The sequence below is a fragment of the Prunus avium genome, chromosome 6 (assembly GCF_965620075.1).
Source record: "Prunus avium chromosome 6, drPruAviu1.hap1.1, whole genome shotgun sequence".
In the NCBI taxonomy this organism is placed as follows: Eukaryota; Viridiplantae; Streptophyta; class Magnoliopsida; order Rosales; family Rosaceae; genus Prunus; species Prunus avium.
The window spans coordinates 5506699-5523693 of NC_142289.1; the positions used below are offsets into that span (position 1 = coordinate 5506699).

At 37.4% G+C, this 16995-nt stretch overlaps 4 protein-coding genes across 7 annotated transcripts; 1 reads left to right on the forward strand and 3 right to left on the reverse strand.

Annotated features, from left to right (window-relative positions):
• The first annotated feature begins 233 nt into the window (after positions 1 to 233).
• Positions 234 to 7762, forward strand: FAC1 (AMP deaminase, putative / myoadenylate deaminase). Of its 3 annotated transcripts, XM_021972151.2 has the most exons (19): positions 235 to 745; positions 1595 to 1752; positions 2003 to 2210; positions 2786 to 2964; positions 3069 to 3120; positions 3226 to 3353; positions 3466 to 3645; positions 3862 to 3929; positions 4068 to 4210; positions 4387 to 4448; positions 4633 to 4746; positions 4892 to 5032; positions 5340 to 5492; positions 5985 to 6038; positions 6115 to 6225; positions 6314 to 6487; positions 6596 to 6676; positions 6882 to 6980; positions 7262 to 7762. In XM_021972151.2, the coding sequence occupies exons 1-19, from the start codon at positions 391 to 393 to the stop codon at positions 7328 to 7330; spliced, it is 2529 nt and encodes an 842-aa protein (XP_021827843.2). In that variant the 5' UTR covers positions 235 to 390; the 3' UTR covers positions 7331 to 7762. The 3 variants fall into 3 exon arrangements, with proteins under 3 accessions (XP_021827842.2, XP_021827844.2, XP_021827843.2); XM_021972150.2 differs by having other exon boundaries at positions 234 to 745; positions 3862 to 4210; XM_021972152.2 differs by lacking the exon at positions 7262 to 7762 and having other exon boundaries at positions 234 to 745; positions 6848 to 6986.
• A 35-nt stretch (positions 7763 to 7797) lies between these two features.
• Positions 7798 to 10355, reverse strand: HCC1 (electron transport SCO1/SenC family protein). 2 transcript variants are annotated; one of them, XM_021972153.2, is made up of 7 exons: positions 9988 to 10319; positions 9633 to 9806; positions 9461 to 9551; positions 8943 to 9155; positions 8682 to 8771; positions 8447 to 8579; positions 7798 to 8086 (listed from the first exon to the last, which is right to left on the reverse strand). In XM_021972153.2, the coding sequence occupies exons 1-7, from the start codon at positions 10120 to 10122 to the stop codon at positions 7975 to 7977; spliced, it is 948 nt and encodes a 315-aa protein (XP_021827845.2). In that variant the 5' UTR covers positions 10123 to 10319; the 3' UTR covers positions 7798 to 7974. The 2 variants fall into 2 exon arrangements, with proteins under 2 accessions (XP_021827845.2, XP_088110874.1); XM_088254748.1 differs by lacking the exon at positions 7798 to 8086 and having other exon boundaries at positions 8311 to 8579; positions 9988 to 10355.
• A 294-nt stretch (positions 10356 to 10649) lies between these two features.
• On the reverse strand, positions 10650 to 12608 carry LOC110768426 (UvrABC system C protein). The gene is made up of 5 exons (XM_021972154.2): positions 12478 to 12608; positions 12184 to 12282; positions 11172 to 11233; positions 11012 to 11070; positions 10650 to 10908 (listed from the first exon to the last, which is right to left on the reverse strand). The coding sequence occupies exons 2-5, from the start codon at positions 12261 to 12263 to the stop codon at positions 10891 to 10893; spliced, it is 219 nt and encodes a 72-aa protein (XP_021827846.1). The 5' UTR covers positions 12264 to 12282; positions 12478 to 12608; the 3' UTR covers positions 10650 to 10890.
• Positions 12609 to 14169: 1561 nt separating this feature from the next.
• On the reverse strand, positions 14170 to 16325 carry TBL3 (trichome birefringence-like protein (DUF828)). The gene is made up of 6 exons (XM_021972158.2): positions 16034 to 16325; positions 15685 to 15928; positions 15415 to 15586; positions 15122 to 15321; positions 14863 to 15021; positions 14170 to 14707 (listed from the first exon to the last, which is right to left on the reverse strand). The coding sequence occupies exons 1-6, from the start codon at positions 16221 to 16223 to the stop codon at positions 14374 to 14376; spliced, it is 1299 nt and encodes a 432-aa protein (XP_021827850.1). The 5' UTR covers positions 16224 to 16325; the 3' UTR covers positions 14170 to 14373.
• Between the last annotated feature and the right edge of the window lie 670 nt (positions 16326 to 16995).

Genomic DNA, 16995 nt, shown 5'->3' on the forward strand with positions numbered 1-16995 from the left:
ACACATAAAACAAAACAAATAATTACCAAAATAATTATTAAAATTTAATCTGCAAAAGCGGCGATAAAAAGCAGCCAGCACTCACTTATCATTTTCGTTATTTTTAATTTTAATTTTAATTTTTTTACTTGACTATCACCGCCGATAAATTAATAAATAATAAAAAATATAAAAAAACAGAGAATATGTCCTCAGTCTCAGCTCTTCGCTCGTTCTCCCTATAAATATTGAAGCAAGTCTCGCTTGTCCCGAATAAAAACAGAGAGCACTATCTCTGTAGACTCTCTGTGCTGAGCTCTTCGGTAGGGTTTTGTTTCTCTCTCTAACTGAAATCGGAACATCCATTTTTCTAACGTTGATAGTCTTCTGAGAATACGGAACGCGCGAGAAATGGAGTCGTATGCGATACATTTGGCCATGGCGGCTCTGGTTGGGGCTTCGCTGGTGGCTGTGTCGGCCTACTATATGCACCGCAAAACCCTAAATCAGCTTCTTGAGTTTGCGAAGACGGTGGAGAGGGAGAGAGAGGACAACTCCGATGGCGGTGACTCGCCGCAGCACATGAAAAAGCGTAGAAGCCACGCTCGTCGCAAGGGCAGCGGCTATTACCGGCGGAGCTCGGCGTCGTTGCCGGACGTGACGGCGATCTCCGGCGGGATTGACGGTGACGATCATAGGCGCAACGGCTTGCTTCCGGTTGATGGTATTCCGGCCGGGTTGCCGAGGCTGCACACGCTTCCAGAAGGTATGGCTCGGCTCGATTTGTCACCAGAGTAATCAATTTTCGCTTTAATTTCATAATTTTGATTTGATACGTACAGTCGTGCTGCGTAGTTTTTGGAGTGGCTTCGTCATTTGGACATATGGTTTTCTTTTGGATTATCAATGCCTCAATAGATCCTTCTAAACTACAGTGTATTGGTATTTTATAATATAAGTCTGTACTAATTGAAATACTTATAGATATTGCCTTATATGGCATCTCTGTATGATGAGAAGCAGTAAGCATGACACTCATTTACTTTCATTTATTTTTAAGCGTAACCAAAGAGTAAACCAAAATGGAATTAGAACTTACTTGTTGAAAGTAAGCTATGCTGTATTCATAGAGTTTTGGTGGCTACTTTGATTCCTAAAATTACTCAAATGGGCATGAAAAGAGTAACAAACAAATGGAACAAATAAGATACTCGGCGGGAGCTCATCTGTAAATGTTGAACAAGGAAAAGATACTAAAATATACAGGACACAAATTGGATGCGACAAGGTTTCTATGTCCTCATGTTATCCACATGCAAACTGGCAAATGGATTTTCCATTTCCTCTTGACACCTTAAGTGGGCTGGAACATGGTGGCAAAGAGTGAAATTAATGCAAGTAATGATGAAAGATTTTCTTTCACAATGTATATTTTCTTTATGCTTGATGTTGTTATTAGGCTTGGATATAATATGAATTGTGCAAATGCGCAGCGTTTCACGAAGTTTCCTTTTTACCCTCTGTCTCTGACATTACCAAATTTTTGATATCAAAGCACCAGTGTGATAGATGCCAGTTTCCTTTGCTGTTAAAGTACAGACTTCTTCTTTTTCAGGGAAATCTACTGAGCTTGCGAGTTCAGCTAAGAGAAATGGTAATCTTATACGACCAACTTCTCCTAAGTCCCCAGTTGCAAGTGCCAGTGCCTTTGAGAGTGTAGAAGGATCAGATGATGAAGATAATATGACTGACAATGCTAAACTAGGCACTGTGGTGAGTTTATTCAGCACCTGTGCAGCATGTGTGTGTCAGAGTGAGAGAGAGGGAGGTGCAAACCTCCATAATCTCACTTTCTTTAAAGTAACATGATGTTCTTGCACATTGTCCTTGGCCTCACATTATCATTGCACATTCCAGTGAATGTGTGCATCTGAAGTTTATTCTTCAGGGAAACTGAGTTTGTTTCGTTATTCTTGAAAAATTCTTACGGATCTCTGGAATTGGATTTGGACATCTCTTTCAGGGGCCAGATGGTAAAATCCATTTTGAGAATTTACCGAACCATGTTAATGCCAATGGAGAGCAAATTGCTATAGCTCCTTCAAGTATGATTCGGTCCCATAGTGTATCTGGTGATCTGCACGGCGTTCAGCCTGATCCAATTGCAGCTGATATTTTAAGGAAAGAGCCAGAACAAGAGACTTTTGCTAAACTTAAAATTACTCCTACTGGTATGAGCTCCTTCTCTTCACCCAGAAGTACATTTCTGTGGTTGTTTCCTTTTTATTTATGATTTATTGTATATTACAATTTCATGCATATTTTAAGATGTGTTCATTTGAAAGGTTTTGTATGGACTTGCTGTATATCATTGAACATTACTTGTTGCTGCCAACTAAAAAGTTACTAATACAAATTGTAACAAATAAGAAGTTCTAGGAAACATTAAGAACAAGGAGCACATTTTCAACTCTTGGGGAACATTGACAAAAAACTGGATAACCTGAGCGGGTAATATTAAAGGTAGCAGTGGTTTTAACAAGATAATTGATTCCGTTAAACTTTTGATATCAGGTCAAAGAAGCATGTATATTCTGTATGTGCAAATATTCATGATGTAAGCCTAAACAATGCTCCTTTACTAACTTCCCCTGTTCACCATATTCTTGCTTCTTATTATTTGGTTTTTGACGAGTTACTGATTGTGTTTCAACTAGTTTAAGTACGTGATGTTAAATTGTAATTTTGAAACTGGAGAGTGGGAATGACATCCTCTTGGTTCTGTTTTCATCTATAACTTTTCCAGAAGTGCCATCTACCGATGAAGTGGAGGTCTATGTGGTTCTTCAAGAATGCCTCAAATTGCGAAAAAGATATGTATTCAGCGAGACAGTTGCTCCGTGGGAGAAAGAAATTATATCTGACCCCAGTACCCCAAAGCCTAACCCAGCACCATTTTTTTATACTTCTGAGGGGAAGTCTGATGTGAGTTTGTACTTTTCAAATTAGTGTTCTAACTTCTAAGCTCTAACTCAGAAAAGTAGTTTTTTTTGGGGGTCCAATTTACACGTTTCTCCTTTGTTCTGCAGCATTATTTTGAAGTGCAAGATGGGGTTGTTCATGTGTATCCTAATAAAGATTGTAAGAGGCTGTTGCTGTGTATCTTTCCTGTTTGTCATAGTTGAGGGACATTTGTTCCTCGGTAGAGATCTTAATGCACATTTGCCCCCTCCCCCTCTTTTGCAGCAAGAGAAGAGCTTTTTCCTGTTGCTGATGCAACAACCTTCTTCACTGACCTACATCACATACTTCGAGTTATAGCAGCAGGGAATATCAGAACTTTATGCCATCATCGACTGAATCTTCTGGAACAAGTAAACAGACTTTTGTTGATAATTATTAGTCATTAAGATGCCTGCCGATGCTCTTTTCTACGTGGGAGCAGTAATAGTTCTTTGACAATGTGTTTATTTGTATGTCATTCAGAAATTCAATCTTCATTTAATGCTTAATGCGGATAGGGAATTTCTGGCTCAGAAAAGTGCTCCGCATCGTGACTTTTATAATGTCAGAAAAGTTGATACACATGTTCATCATTCGGCATGCATGAACCAGAAACATCTTTTGAGGTTTATAAAATCAAAGTTGAGGAAAGAGCCTGATGAGGTAATTTAAAAGTTTTATGCTGATATTTTGTCAAGTGTTTCTCTCTTTTTTGTTCCCTTTATTTCTATCAACTGTGCATAATCATTCCAAACTTGATAGTTTCCTAAGGGGCAATGCAAATAGTCGCTTAACTGTTGAAAAGAGGTTTATTATAATAATAGTTATGACTATTGCATGATATTCACTGATTCTTGAGTTCTGTGTACTTCTATTCAGGTTGTGATATTTCGAGATGGAACCTATTTGACCTTGAAAGAGGTTTTTGAGAGTTTGGATTTGACTGGGTATTTTATTCTGCCATTTTTTATTTTAAAAAAATATACATATTCGAATATCTTATTGTTATCATTTCTTGTTCATGTATTAAAAAATATTTATTTTAAGCAGCAGGAAATAATCTCTCTTCACATTTGTTTCAACAGGTACGACCTAAATGTTGACCTTTTGGATGTTCATGCAGACAAGAGCACATTTCATCGTTTTGATAAGTTTAATCTCAAGTACAACCCCTGTGGTCAAAGTAGGCTTCGTGAGATTTTCCTTAAGCAGGATAATCTTATTCAAGGTATTGTTTTTTGCTCACTTATTATAGGTTACTGTGTTATAGTGAAGACCTAAATTCTTAAGCCATGGCTTTGAGATGTCATTTCTATCCATTTTAATGAATTTATCACAACGCTTAATTTTTTAGTCAGCGATCAATATATAAATTGTGGTCTTAGATAATCTCTTCTTGAATAGGTCGTTTCCTTGCTGAGCTGACCAAGCAAGTGTTTTCTGATCTGTCCGCCAGTAAATATCAGGTGCTTCCTTGCTCTTCTGTTTGCAGATAGGTTTTCGTGCATGATCTGGTCTCTGTTTGTCTTCTTAATCACTTTCTGAGCTATCCTTGCCTTGTCATGTGTGAATGTTCATTGCGTGTCTTTGTTGTGTTTCTGCATGTTTAGATAGATCAGCCTCTCCTGATGCTCCATTTTTCTGCTGCAGATGGCTGAGTACAGAGTATCAATATATGGTAGGAAGCAAAGTGAGTGGGACCAAATGGCTAGTTGGATAGTGAACAATGAATTATACAGTGAGAATGTTGTTTGGTTGATTCAGGTAAAAACAAGAATTGTTCTTCTCTGTAACGTTTATAAGATTATTGGAATTGTATGGTACTATTCCACAAGCACTTGTATCAGATAAAAATCTTGAATGTTACTCTTGTGTTGGTTTTTACTTGTAATTTTCTTCCTTCTTTCAGCTGCCACGGCTGTACAACATATACAAGGAAATGGGAATAGTAACATCATTTCAGAACATTCTTGACAATATCTTTATTCCACTATTTGAGGTTACCATAGATCCAGATTCTCATCCACAACTGCATGTTTTCCTGAAACAGGTTTGTCACCTTGTCTGCAAAATCTTCAATTTTTTTTTCGTTTATGTAGGTTAATTAGGTTAGTTTACATGTTTAGAATCCCAAAAGGACCCTCAAAATTTCTTCTTCTCTTATACTTTTTCCCCATATGTTATAAACGTTGGTCTGATTAATATGTAAGTCAAGCTACCATCACTGGGTTTACATTTAAGTATTCTCCTCGTTGAAAAAGAGAATTTCGGGAAATCAGGCCACTGGTTTGCATATATGTATAGGTTTGAAGAAGTTCTTGCTTTGATGCTTGACTTAAATATGCTTGAATTTCCAGGTTGTGGGGTTAGATTTGGTGGATGACGAAAGCAAACCTGAAAGACGCCCCACAAAACACATGCCAACACCAGCACAATGGACCAATGTATTCAATCCTGCATTTTCATACTACGTGTACTACTGTTATGCTAATCTCTACACATTAAACAAGGTATTCTGCTGTCAAAAACAATTTTACACTTTGCTATGTTCTGTATCTATTACCTAAATTCTATTCCCCATACTATCTGAAGAATAGCTTTGTGATTAGGGTAGCATAGCTTCTATCGTATCCCTCTTGTCCCTTGTGATTGTTTACGCATTTCCTTGTTTATAATCATGAAAGTCAAATGGGTTTAGTTCCTTTTCTTTTTTCATTGTTGTAAGTCTCATTTGCAGTGGTTGCAATACCAGGGCCTAGATTTCACGAACTTTGTTGGTTGTTCATATGGCTTGCTTGGCTTATCCGCTTGCTTTTTTTTTTTTTTTTTCTTATAAAAATACCAGAATCTTTACAAGTTTAAGAAATAGTAAAATTATTCCTATTATTTAAAATGTTTGGTGTTCGCTTTTATTTTTCTGTATTCTCCTAATTGCGATACTTAATATATGTTTATGCCATATATTGTCATCAAATGCTGAGCTGTTGGATTTTTATTTATAGCTTCGTGAATCAAAAGGCATGACAACAATCAAATTTCGTCCACATTCTGGGGAGGTATATATTAAAGAGTTATTCTCTCTTTGAACACAAGTATTGCATAATGTGAAGTCATTTGCTCAATAATTTTCAGGCTGGTGACATTGACCACCTTGCTGCAACCTTTCTTACCGCAAATAATATTGCACATGGAATCAATTTGAGAAAATCTCCCGTGCTTCAATATCTGTATTATTTAGCCCAGGTTAGGAGAAAGGATTCTTATTTATAGGATAAATGACTTTGCCTTGTGCAATTTCTGATTCTCTACAATCTCTTGTTTATCTTATCAGATTGGCTTGGCTATGTCACCCCTGAGCAACAATTCATTGTTTTTGGACTACCATCGGAACCCTTTTCCTATGTTTTTCTTACGAGGTCTTAATGTTTCTCTTTCTACTGATGATCCTCTCCAAATCCACTTAACAAAAGAACCTTTGGTGGAAGAATATAGCATAGCTGCTTCTGTGAGCTCTCTCTCTCTCTCTCTCTCTCTCTCTCTCTCTCTCTCTCTCTCTCTCTCTCTAGCTAAAGGTATGTAAAGGCCCAGTTACTGAGAAGTTCTTCCTTTACAGGTATGGAAATTGAGTTCATGTGACCTATGTGAAATTGCCCGTAATTCAGTCTACCAATCTGGTTTTTCACACGCACTTAAGGTACGTTACTATGTTATTGCATTACATAATCTAGCCAATGCATCTAGCTACATACCAGATTTGAATGTGCAATTGATTTCCCACAAATGCACTTGGTTTGTAATGTGATGAGTCATTATTCTCGATGAGCTTATTTCTCTGAAATAACGTATGCGTAGTTGTGGTTGATAGTGTTGAACTTGAGTCTTCAAATTTTCTGGTTCAGTCACACTGGATTGGCAGAGAGTACTACAAGAGAGGGCCAGATGGAAATGACATCCACAGAACAAACGTGCCTCATATCCGGGTGGAATTTCGTGAAACGGTGGGGAACTTACTCTGTTCTCTCTGTGATTTCTTCCATGCATGGCTTGTTTATGCTTCATCTCTCGCACTCTCTCCCACACACACACACACACACACACACCACCACGCTACAATTGAATACCTCATTTTATATCATCTTATTATTATGCATATAATCCCTAACATAGGGGTCCAATGAGCATCTAGTAGCTTTTAGTTTCTTCGGCTGTTGTAAATGAACAAGCCTTGGAGAATACTGAAAGAGCTAACTAAGAAATATACCAATCAAACTGCTTGCAGATCTGGAGAGAAGAGATGCAACAGGTTTATCTCGGAATGGCCATGATCCCTAAAGAAGTTGAGAGGTGATGTCTAAAGGCATGCGCAACTTTAAGCCATACTTGAAGAGTAATCTGATAAGAGGTACGACTGGCTAGTGATTCTTGTTTGAAGGTTATGTTATACATTCCAGGAAGTGCCAGAAGCCATATGCAAGCATGAGGCAATGGTTGAGGGGGGTCTAAGAATGAGGTGGACATGGTACATGCTCAAAGTCGAGATTAAGAAGTGCGTCATTTCAGATTCAGATAGAGTTAGTTGGAGTCGAGAAATACAGACAAGAAAGAAGAAATGCCACTGTATACATGGCGGCCTTAGTCAAATAAGAAGTGGTTTTTGTACTATGAAGTTAATTACTAGGGTTAGTTTAATAATTAACTTCGTTGTAACATGAATATTGAATATTGTATTGTCTCAGTTAGTTTTATGTCAGAGAGATATCACAAAATGATGCTCATTCAAGACTCCTATAAACAATCATTCCTCCTCTCTCTCTCTGAAAAATACAAGGAAATTTGAAATTCAGAAAAGTTTCCTGAAAATTGTCACTCCATGAAAATGTCTTGGATTAAAATTAATTTCTCAAATATGAGTAGCTGCTCATCAAATTCTCTCAAATTCAAAAGTAACCGTACAAATGTTATTCACTAGGAATGAAAGGGAAAACTATTCCTCTATTTCTTCTTGTACTGCTTGATCTCTTTCGTTATACCTTCAGCAAGTGAATCAACATCATTGTTCTTCCCAAAAAATTTAACAAATTCCATTTTGGGACTCATTAAGTACCTGCACAGAAATTTGAAGCGGTGTTATCATCCAAATGGAATTCAACAAGCATCACGAGACCAACATAGAAATGACTCATTTTAACAACGACATGAACAAACGACCCCCTTTTCAGCTTCCACACAAGAAAAGTAGAAGACCATATCAATATGTATTAGCATATTTGTTCTACGAAACACTATCGATCAGTGAGAATTCAGAACGCACTTAACAAATTTAAAGATTGGTTAAGGGACAGTTCAGTTCATATAGCAGGGATATTTCACACTAGCACATGCCCACATAAGTAAGCTGCTTTTATGAATAGGAAAGAAGGAATCAATATGGTAAAAGAACATTTTGGAAAATGTTGATACATACATGACTATGGAATGGTCGACAAGATAATCTGAGTCTTCTTCTTGGGTCTTCATGTAGTATACTCGATATGCACGAGCCACACTCCGTATTTCATCCGAGCTACCAGTTAACCCGATCAGCTTTGGATGAAACTCTGAGACAGTTGAGAAAAAGATATCAGGTATGAACTTACATCATGTAATTTTTACTTATTACAATGAGATCTAGGGTAGCACACTAAAATCTTGACAAGCACCTTTGACATATTCACGGACTTGCTCAACGGTGTCCCTTTCAGGATCAACAGATATGAACAAGGGTACTATCTCAATCCCTCCTTTTTCTTCTGCAGACACAACAGACCATCAATGATATAAGGAATTGCATGCTTGGGAATACAAATAATAAAAGTAAAAGATCAGAAAATGGTCTGATCTGCACTATCAGAAAATGGTAATACCAGCTTCAGGAAAAGAAAGAAAGAGAAGGCAAATCCTCGTTCAAACATAGGACTCACTTATTTTATCAACTGCAGCAGCTAACTTCTGTAACTCATCTGGGCAGATATCAGGGCAGTGAGTGAAACCGAAGTATAGCAATGTCCATTTCCCCAAAAAATCTTTTTCAGTTACTCGCTTCCCGTCATGGTTGATAAGATTGAATGGACCCCCAATGGCAGCCTTACCAACAGATGGTCCTTGCTTTACTTCCTTGGATGCTTTAAATATTTCTGCGGCAAAATAATGAGAGGAGTTAATCCTCGGGTGAACAGAGTATGTAACCTTTACGCACACAAGCAGCATCTTGTGAGTCAAAGCTGAAAGCATCCTTAGACAAAATGAAAGGAGTTAATTAACAGAGAAAAAGGCTGCAAATTTAACCTCAATATCAGCATTGGCAGCATATTGATACACATGACACATTAAACAGAGCATGGGGCAAGATTAAAGAGAGACACTGACAAAGTTGCAGACTCATGGACTTCAACTCCAACATGCAAGACTCACACACATCCAACTCACCATAGTAGTCTACCTTCTATATGTTGTCTCTTTTCCTTGTCGTAATAGAGTACAATTCCAGCTCCAGTTGCTACCAGCAGCAGAAAACTCAACCACGAAACAGGCTGCAAAAGACAACCACAAAAATCAACATTTCAATTACATTTTCACATTTGAATAACTAAGAACATGCGCTATACGATTACCCCTCCTCGGACAGATTTGCCAGCATTATTACTTTCATGTGATTCCCCAGACTTGTTCCCATCGCCAGAATTATCAGAATTTGCATTTTCTGAAGTTTTTGATTCTGGGTTTCCTTCATTTGCTGCAGTATTGGTTGTGGTTGAAAGAAGACATCTTTGATAAATCGCCAGCGACTGCGGTCCAAGCAGATGAAACAACAGAAAATGAAATAAGCTCCAGCCATTTCGATTTGAGAAGCAAAACGAGAATAAAGGAGAGGAAATTTTGAAACTTTACTAATTCTCTTCTCCAGAGCCAAATGGAGAAAGAACAGAAAAGAGTAACAGAGATGATATACGATTGAAGAAGACGAACCTGTTGAAGGAGTGGAAGATGCCGATTTTGAAGAGACTCGGCGAGCGGTGGTGACGAAATCGGCAACCTGGGTCGGACCAGAGAGCGGTTGACGTAACGAAGATGATTTACGGTCCTTGAAATGATGGTCGCCATGGATCGTAGCGGTGTGGAGAAAGCTAAACCCTTTTTCCTTTTCTTGTGAAGAATGCTAAAACCCCTTGCAAAGCTTTCTTTCTTTTCTTATCAAATTTGCAATAGCGTTTGGAGGTTTATTTCTGTAACAGTGATAGTGGGCTTGCTGGCATGGTAACAAATTGATGGGCTTTCTTCTTCTTCTTCTTTTTTTTTTCGCAGTTTTTTTATCTGGCGGGGTACAAAACCGTGAAAATGCAAACCGATCCAAAACAACCGAATCAATCCAATTAATTCTTTCTGCCATTTTACATGTTTCTATTAGTTTGCAGTAAATGCTTAATTATAATTTTATTTTGATATGTTTCATTCGATTGGTTGTAATCTATCATTAGCTATCTTGCACGAACTACATAGAAAAATGTGGACTTAGGCACAGGATGAGTTTTGAAAGTCACTAAGAATACATGGAGCCAGAATGGCCTACTCTCACGTCAACATGCAAAGAATTTTGGAAATAGATGTTTGAGTTCACCATGCACAACATAAAAGGGGAAAATCCGCGTAAAAGGGGTCTAATTAGCTTCAAACTCAGCTGCTGATTACAATATTGTAAAAGGTTTAGAATCACCAGAGTTTAAACAAGTTGGAAACTAACAACATGCTACGTGCATTCAAAAGCACATCTACGAAACACAAAACTTCTTTACGCTGGCGGAGAAAGAAAAAGCATTCCATTTCACCATATACAGATGCTGCAATAACAGGCCCACAACCACCAGCCAAGTATCAACGGTTTTTGAAAGACTGCAGCCAGGGTTAAAAAAGTGCAAGGCATTAGAAGCAAATATCATATATATATATTCTCAAATATTCAAAGGAGTAAGATTTTACAAGAAAGAAAACGTACATCCATGTTTCTAGATAAATCCTTCATCTGTTCGGCAAGTTGTTCCTTCTTCTTGGCAGCTGCATAAGCAAAATCATTGTAAAATAACATCACAACAATATACTCAAGTGTGCAGTAGAGTGACCAACTAATATTATTGAACAATACACCGCAACATTACCAATGCTTGAAATATCTTCAATCCTCTTTGACGTCCTCACAGCAAACCTCTGGAATGCACGGCTGAAAAGACCAGACAAATTTCATGTAAGAGATCAGTTCCATTACAAGCCTAGCTCAAAGAATACAAAACATAATTTTCAAGAAAGAAAAAGGCCCAATCTCTTTGGTTTTTTAGTTTGTGCAGTCATCTCCCCAATTCTTACAAGCATACACAGAGTCATCATAAGCATAACACCATAAACAGGGTGATGAAGCAGGAGTAAATCCGCTGCTGAGCAGGACTGATTACAGGTCTAAATGACAGCATTTCTCTTATAAGGGGACACAAATACATGCAAAAAAAGAATGAAATTTCTCTCACATAACTACGGTCATTGAGAGAGAGTTTAACAGATATTTCACAACGAATAAGCAATCCATTGTGGTAGCGAATATTACTCAAGGCCACAAAAAAAAGCATGCTTCAGGGTCCAATCAATTCAAACCAGTATGCATTACCGGTACTGTAAATAGCATGCCCACATAGAATGCATCAAACCAGAAAGTAAAACAAAAAGAAAAGAACAGTAAAATATAGAATCTTAAACTAAAACAACACCCAGAAATGTGGCAAAATATTCTCAACGCTCCAAATTAGAGGTTTTGAATTTGTTTCGCTTATGGGAGCATACCAATCAGGAATTTAATGGATTATTGGGAAGCTTTATTCACTAGCTCAATTACTCATTAGCAGTGACAAAATGGAACAAATCACATATACCAGATCATAGAAAATCATAATATAACTATAAAAAAATTTGTTATTTTGCGGCGAAAATTTTCCTCAAGCATCTAAATTTCCATAGCGCATAAAATTTTCGCGCCACAGCTGAAACAAGATTGAAGCTTTGAGATAATTTTGCTTCAAGGGAACGAGCCAATCGGGAACAGAGTGATGTCCGTGTGGCCAGAGAAAGAAGCTTTCAACAAATCAAAAGCTAATCAAATAGGATTATAGGATCGAGAGGTACCTGTTGGCAAGACTATTAACCAGAACCTCATTGACGAGATAGGAGACAACTCTGTTCATGAAATTCGCACCTCCCGCCATGGTTGTATATTGTCGTTGCCTAATCAGAGAGAGAAAAATCGGACCCAAAAAATAAATTCAGAGAGAGAAAATTAACTGGTTCACAGAAAAGAGGCGCGATATTTGACTAAACCCTAACCGCAAACCTCAGCTTTGATCTTTAAAGATAATGAGTGAGATTTAAATCCCAAAGATGATTAGAGACTGAGAGAACCCTAATAGTTGGAATTTTTACCTGAACAGCGTTAGTGATCAGAAAATGTCGTAGTTTCTCGAATCTCCCAGAAACAACAACGGTTAGGTGGCTTTGATTTCGTTGAGCCTCCAAATATAGCGATACAGTAAAGAACAATCTTCTAGTCGGGCTTTCGGCTAGGTTGTACGGCTCACGACATTGGGCCTGATGTAAGGCCCACATTATTGGGCTGGAATTTTAGGCCCACAGCCTTGGACGGTAATTCATGTAGTATTGTTCTTCTGGCATGTTTGGAAGTGCAATTAAAATTCCTAGAGACACTTTCACATAACCAAAATCGTTTGACATAAAAAGGTGAAAGTGTTTCCACGTTATAAAAGCATGTGGAAGTGCTTTCTGGAAGAAGCAACTATTCAGAGAAACACTTTTTGTAAACACTTGGATTTTTATTTAAAATTTCGACATGCTTCTAATAAAAATGACTTACGAACAAAAGTGCTTTCTAGAGAAGCATTTTCAAATGGGCGCTTTAGAGATCCTTCGATGTATTCACTGATTTGCTGTTCTTCTATTTTTCTTTGTGTTATTAACTCATTGGGTTTCACTGTTTATTGTTGTGAAATAAGATTTGGAGGGCAATCTACTTGGCCAACAAACAACCTAGGGAAAGTCAACCGGAAAGTTGAACGAGTACATTTCATGCTAAGCACACACCTCTTATTTACCTGTTCCTTATGCTCTGCTAAGCCCTCCAGGCTCACAAATATGATGCATGTTTTCAATGGCAAAGCCAGGATTTCATGTGTGTGAGGGCCTCTTACAAATTATAAAGAATCAAAAATTCGAACTCATAATACATACGAAAAATAGTGTATATATATCACATATGGCAAGAATTATATTGCTTATTAGTTACAATAATAATTGATCTTGACAAAGGGATACACAAATACATTCTAAGCAAGAAAAATTGCAAGAGATAGACAAAGAGTAGCGATTTAGCAAATATCTTTAAAGCATTATCCCCAATTAAACCCAATAGAAAGAAAATCAAAATTTCACAAATTAAAAAAAACCTTAGGTCCCTTCATGCATTCATATCATACATGAAAAAATATTGACTAAGTATGAAAAATACTTTTTCGGAATAATCATTTTCTCAAGATAATTTTTGGCGACTTTTATTACACATCAAATAAGAAAACTTGGTTTTATGGGATTATATATTGATTTAATGAGCCAACATTTTTAGCCTAAATGCTATTTTACACTAAAACCAATTATTCATATTTTGATTTGGTGGGAATTTGATTTTCTAGTATTTTTATTTGAATCCAAATAGGGGTTACTTCCTTATTTATATTGTAAACTTAAGTAAATGGAGTAATATAAAAATAAATTAAAGTAAAAGGACAAAGACATTTACTTCATATTTAAATTAAATTAAAGGTTGAAAATGGAAATAAAGTAATCTGTACACCAAGAGTGCACCAACACCAAGTGAACAATGGGCAATTTGAAGTACCTCTTTGTGCCTTAATATGTCCACCACAACACATGTGGGTACATATCAAAATGTAAAGTATTTGAAATAACATACATATAAAAATACATAACAGTATATTACTTTTAAAATATAAAAAAACTTGAGTGGGGACCCGGGACCACACTGGTCCCAGTGTGGCTTCGCCCCTGTCATATTTTCTTGGATGATTTTAAAAAATCGCTATATTGTAGCTGTTATGTTTACCGAAACAGAACTGACAACAAAGACCACACTAAAGTTGCTTTAGCAGCTTGGCTGTACAATTCAATTCAAATACAATGTAAACAAATGAAACAAGAATTCATATTGAACAGCAAGAAGTTATGCGTGGTGGTACTTTTAATTGAAACGTCTCTTGTTGTTGCTCAACAAACATGAAACATGTATGGCTACAAATGTGCCAAAAATATTTGGTTCCATGTATCTGGAACTCCTGGAAGACACCAATGTATGCAATCTGAATTGTGCAGAACATCAGCTTTTTGCTCATCTGTTAGTAGTTTGCCTCCGGTCTCGGTGTAAACTTTTGTGTGAGCATCAACTCTGTGATTTGACATCTGGGTTATGTTCAGGACTGAAACAGGAACTTTCATTCTCTTCAACACTTCGGCCACGACGCGCATGACCCTCTTGTCTGAACCAGTTCCCCAGAACCCCTTCTTCAAGAATGGCTTTGTCTCATTGAAGCATCTCATCCCTTCTGGGTTGTCCCAGTCTGCACTTCTGCAAATTACAAATTTGACTTGTTATTTTTGGTTTTGGGTTTTTTTTTTGTTACACTAATAAGTTGTGTGTGTGTGTGTGTGTGTGTGTGTGAGAGAGAGAGAGAGAGAGAGAGAGAGAGAGAGAGAGAGAGAGAGAGAGGGTAAGAGAGAGACCTCATGTGTGTAGGGGACATGGTAGTGAAAAAGACTCGAGTTTTGTTGGGATTGACATTTGAGTCAACCCAGTTGGCCCATGTTTTCAATGCTATTCTGTAGGCAGCTGGTGCTTCTAGTTCTTCATACCCTTCTTCCCCATTTGGAAATGAGCCCCAGCTGTGTTCAAATTACACATTGCTTGCCAATCAATCTTAAATGGCAAAAACAAAATGCCAATACTTAAAAAAGTTTCTTAGGTTGATTGAGAGAAACTTACTATGATTTGATGGTATAGCCGCTCATCCACCATACATAAGTATTGAACACAAGGATATCAACTCCTTCCCAATGTTTGGCATGCTTGGCAATTGAATCCACTTTTAGTATTCTTTCCTTTGGATTTCCTATTATATGGAGGTCAGAATTCGACTCAACAAGAAATGGAGCCCAGTAGAATTCAATACTAGCATTATACTCCTGAACATGGAAACATTTCATTACTTAGCTTGAAATTGTAGACATTAAGAATGGCCATTCAATTCTTGGATTGAAAGCTAAGAATTATATAACCTTGGCTTTGAAGACTGTATGAGCGCGCCCTCGTCGAATGGACTTTTGGTCCTCAGGTATGGTGGATTCAACCATGCAGACCAAAGATTGCCATTGACCTCTTTGCAAAGAATCCCCAACAAACAGTAGCCTCTTGCCCCTAAGTTTCTCAAGAGTAACTTCTGGATCAAATCTACATATGAAGTTGTCAAAGATAATTGTTAGGTAAACAGAACTTCGTGCAGAAGTATGTATATATATGTGATTTGACATGAATTGTAACTTGTCAACCTTGGCAAGGTGCAGTCTTCTATCTGCCATTCCCAGTGAAGATAGTCAGAATCCGGCCGTCCATTCTTGTGACAAGAAACTTGCCTGTCAAGATATGGGCAGCTTCTGTCTGTGTAAAGAGGCTTGATAGAACGGTTGAACACCCACTTTCCATTCTCAACACTGCACTCCTCTGGGTCAAACACAAATCTATCATCTACTACAGAACCGTCTATCTTATCCTCTGTAGCATTTCTATGATCATCTGTTAGATATATACACAAAATTAATTAGAAAGAATTATTGGTGGAAATTTCAACATGGAAAAGAAAAAAATCAATAATTAGAATAGGTACAGCAGGAGACTTACCATTTTTTATGACAGAACCTCTTTTAGAACACGACTTAATCTTGGAAAAAGGGTTTGAAGAAAGAAGTATACTAATTCTTTCAGTGTAGAGAAGACTGATGAAGGCAATAGTGCAGAGCATGATAATTGGGAAATGTAACTTTCCTCTAAAGGCCTTCATTGTGCCTGAAGTAGAAGGTGCTAAGCTCATGGCAGTGGAGAGTGGAGAGTGGAGAAGCTTGATTGTGGGTTAAGAAAGATAAAAGGAGGATATATGCATTGGTGTGCAACAGAATGATGAGGACTTAGTGAGAGGTTTTTATTTTTTTCAGAAATATTTAATGGGTTTTTGAGTAGGAGTAAAGCTAAAGCCATGTATTGGGTGGGATGGGAAATTACTTTTTTAAAAGTATTTGATGGAGGTTAGGCTAGTGGAGGGAAAGTTGCAAGGCTAACATCCTGGGTTCCTTGTGTCCTCTGCATATAGTGGAACCTATATGATCTTCCAACAACTGTGCCATTGCTTTCATATACATAAACACTTCAGAATCTTTATTAGGTGGGAAAAGCTTCTTTAATTTTTCTTCAAAGCGTAATAAATCACTCTCTCTCTCTCTCTCTCTCTCTCTCTCTCTCTTATGACTTGACTTCTTTCTAGGACATCATTTCAAAATAGATAGATATAATATGCAAGTAAAACCCTGACCCTTGTGAACAATTGGTATCTGTTAAAGGCAAGTATTAGTTCAAATACTTCACAGTTGAACTATGTACAAGCTGGACTGGAGCCTCCAGCCCATTGCAAGATTTGTAAAATACTAAAACGTGGTGCAAATTTTTTAAGCCATTCCCAGCCCCCACAAATATTAACCCACCCCTGCCCGCTGTGTCCTTGAAACTGGTGCAGTATTAGCCCAGTCCATGCTGTCTATTATAATAAACCAATCAAAAACATCATGAGATATTTAATAATATATAATCTT

What these genes read in the sequence shown, in the direction of transcription:
- FAC1 (XM_021972150.2), top strand. Translation starts at nt 391, where the DNA reads ATGGAGTCGTATGCGATACATTTGGCCATGGCGGCTCTGGTTGGGGCT. An exon ending in ACTTAAAATTACTCCTACTG is followed by an intron (nt 2,211 to 2,785) that starts GTATGAGCTCCT and finishes TAACTTTTCCAG; the next exon opens with AAGTGCCATCTACCGATGAA. An exon ending in TGTCCGCCAGTAAATATCAG is followed by an intron (nt 4,449 to 4,632) that starts GTGCTTCCTTGC and finishes TTTCTGCTGCAG; the next exon opens with ATGGCTGAGTACAGAGTATC.
- HCC1 (XM_088254748.1), bottom strand. Translation starts at nt 10,122, where the DNA reads ATGGCGACCATCATTTCAAGGACCGTAAATCATCTTCGTTACGTCAAC. An exon ending in AAAGAGACAACATATAGAAG is followed by an intron (nt 9,156 to 9,460) that starts GTAGACTACTAT and finishes ATTTTGCCGCAG; the next exon opens with AAATATTTAAAGCATCCAAG. An exon ending in TGCTGCAGTTGATAAAATAA is followed by an intron (nt 8,772 to 8,942) that starts GTGAGTCCTATG and finishes TTGTGTCTGCAG; the next exon opens with AAGAAAAAGGAGGGATTGAG.
- LOC110768426 (XM_021972154.2), bottom strand. Translation starts at nt 12,263, where the DNA reads ATGGCGGGAGGTGCGAATTTCATGAACAGAGTTGTCTCCTATCTCGTC. An exon ending in GTTAATAGTCTTGCCAACAG is followed by an intron (nt 11,234 to 12,183) that starts GTACCTCTCGAT and finishes TGGTCTTTTCAG; the next exon opens with CCGTGCATTCCAGAGGTTTG. An exon ending in TGAAGATATTTCAAGCATTG is followed by an intron (nt 11,071 to 11,171) that starts GTAATGTTGCGG and finishes TTGCTTATGCAG; the next exon opens with CTGCCAAGAAGAAGGAACAA.
- TBL3 (XM_021972158.2), bottom strand. Translation starts at nt 16,223, where the DNA reads ATGAGCTTAGCACCTTCTACTTCAGGCACAATGAAGGCCTTTAGAGGA. An exon ending in GAAGACTGCACCTTGCCAAG is followed by an intron (nt 15,587 to 15,684) that starts GTTGACAAGTTA and finishes CTTCATATGTAG; the next exon opens with ATTTGATCCAGAAGTTACTC. An exon ending in ATGTCCCCTACACACATGAG is followed by an intron (nt 14,708 to 14,862) that starts GTCTCTCTCTTA and finishes TGTAATTTGCAG; the next exon opens with AAGTGCAGACTGGGACAACC.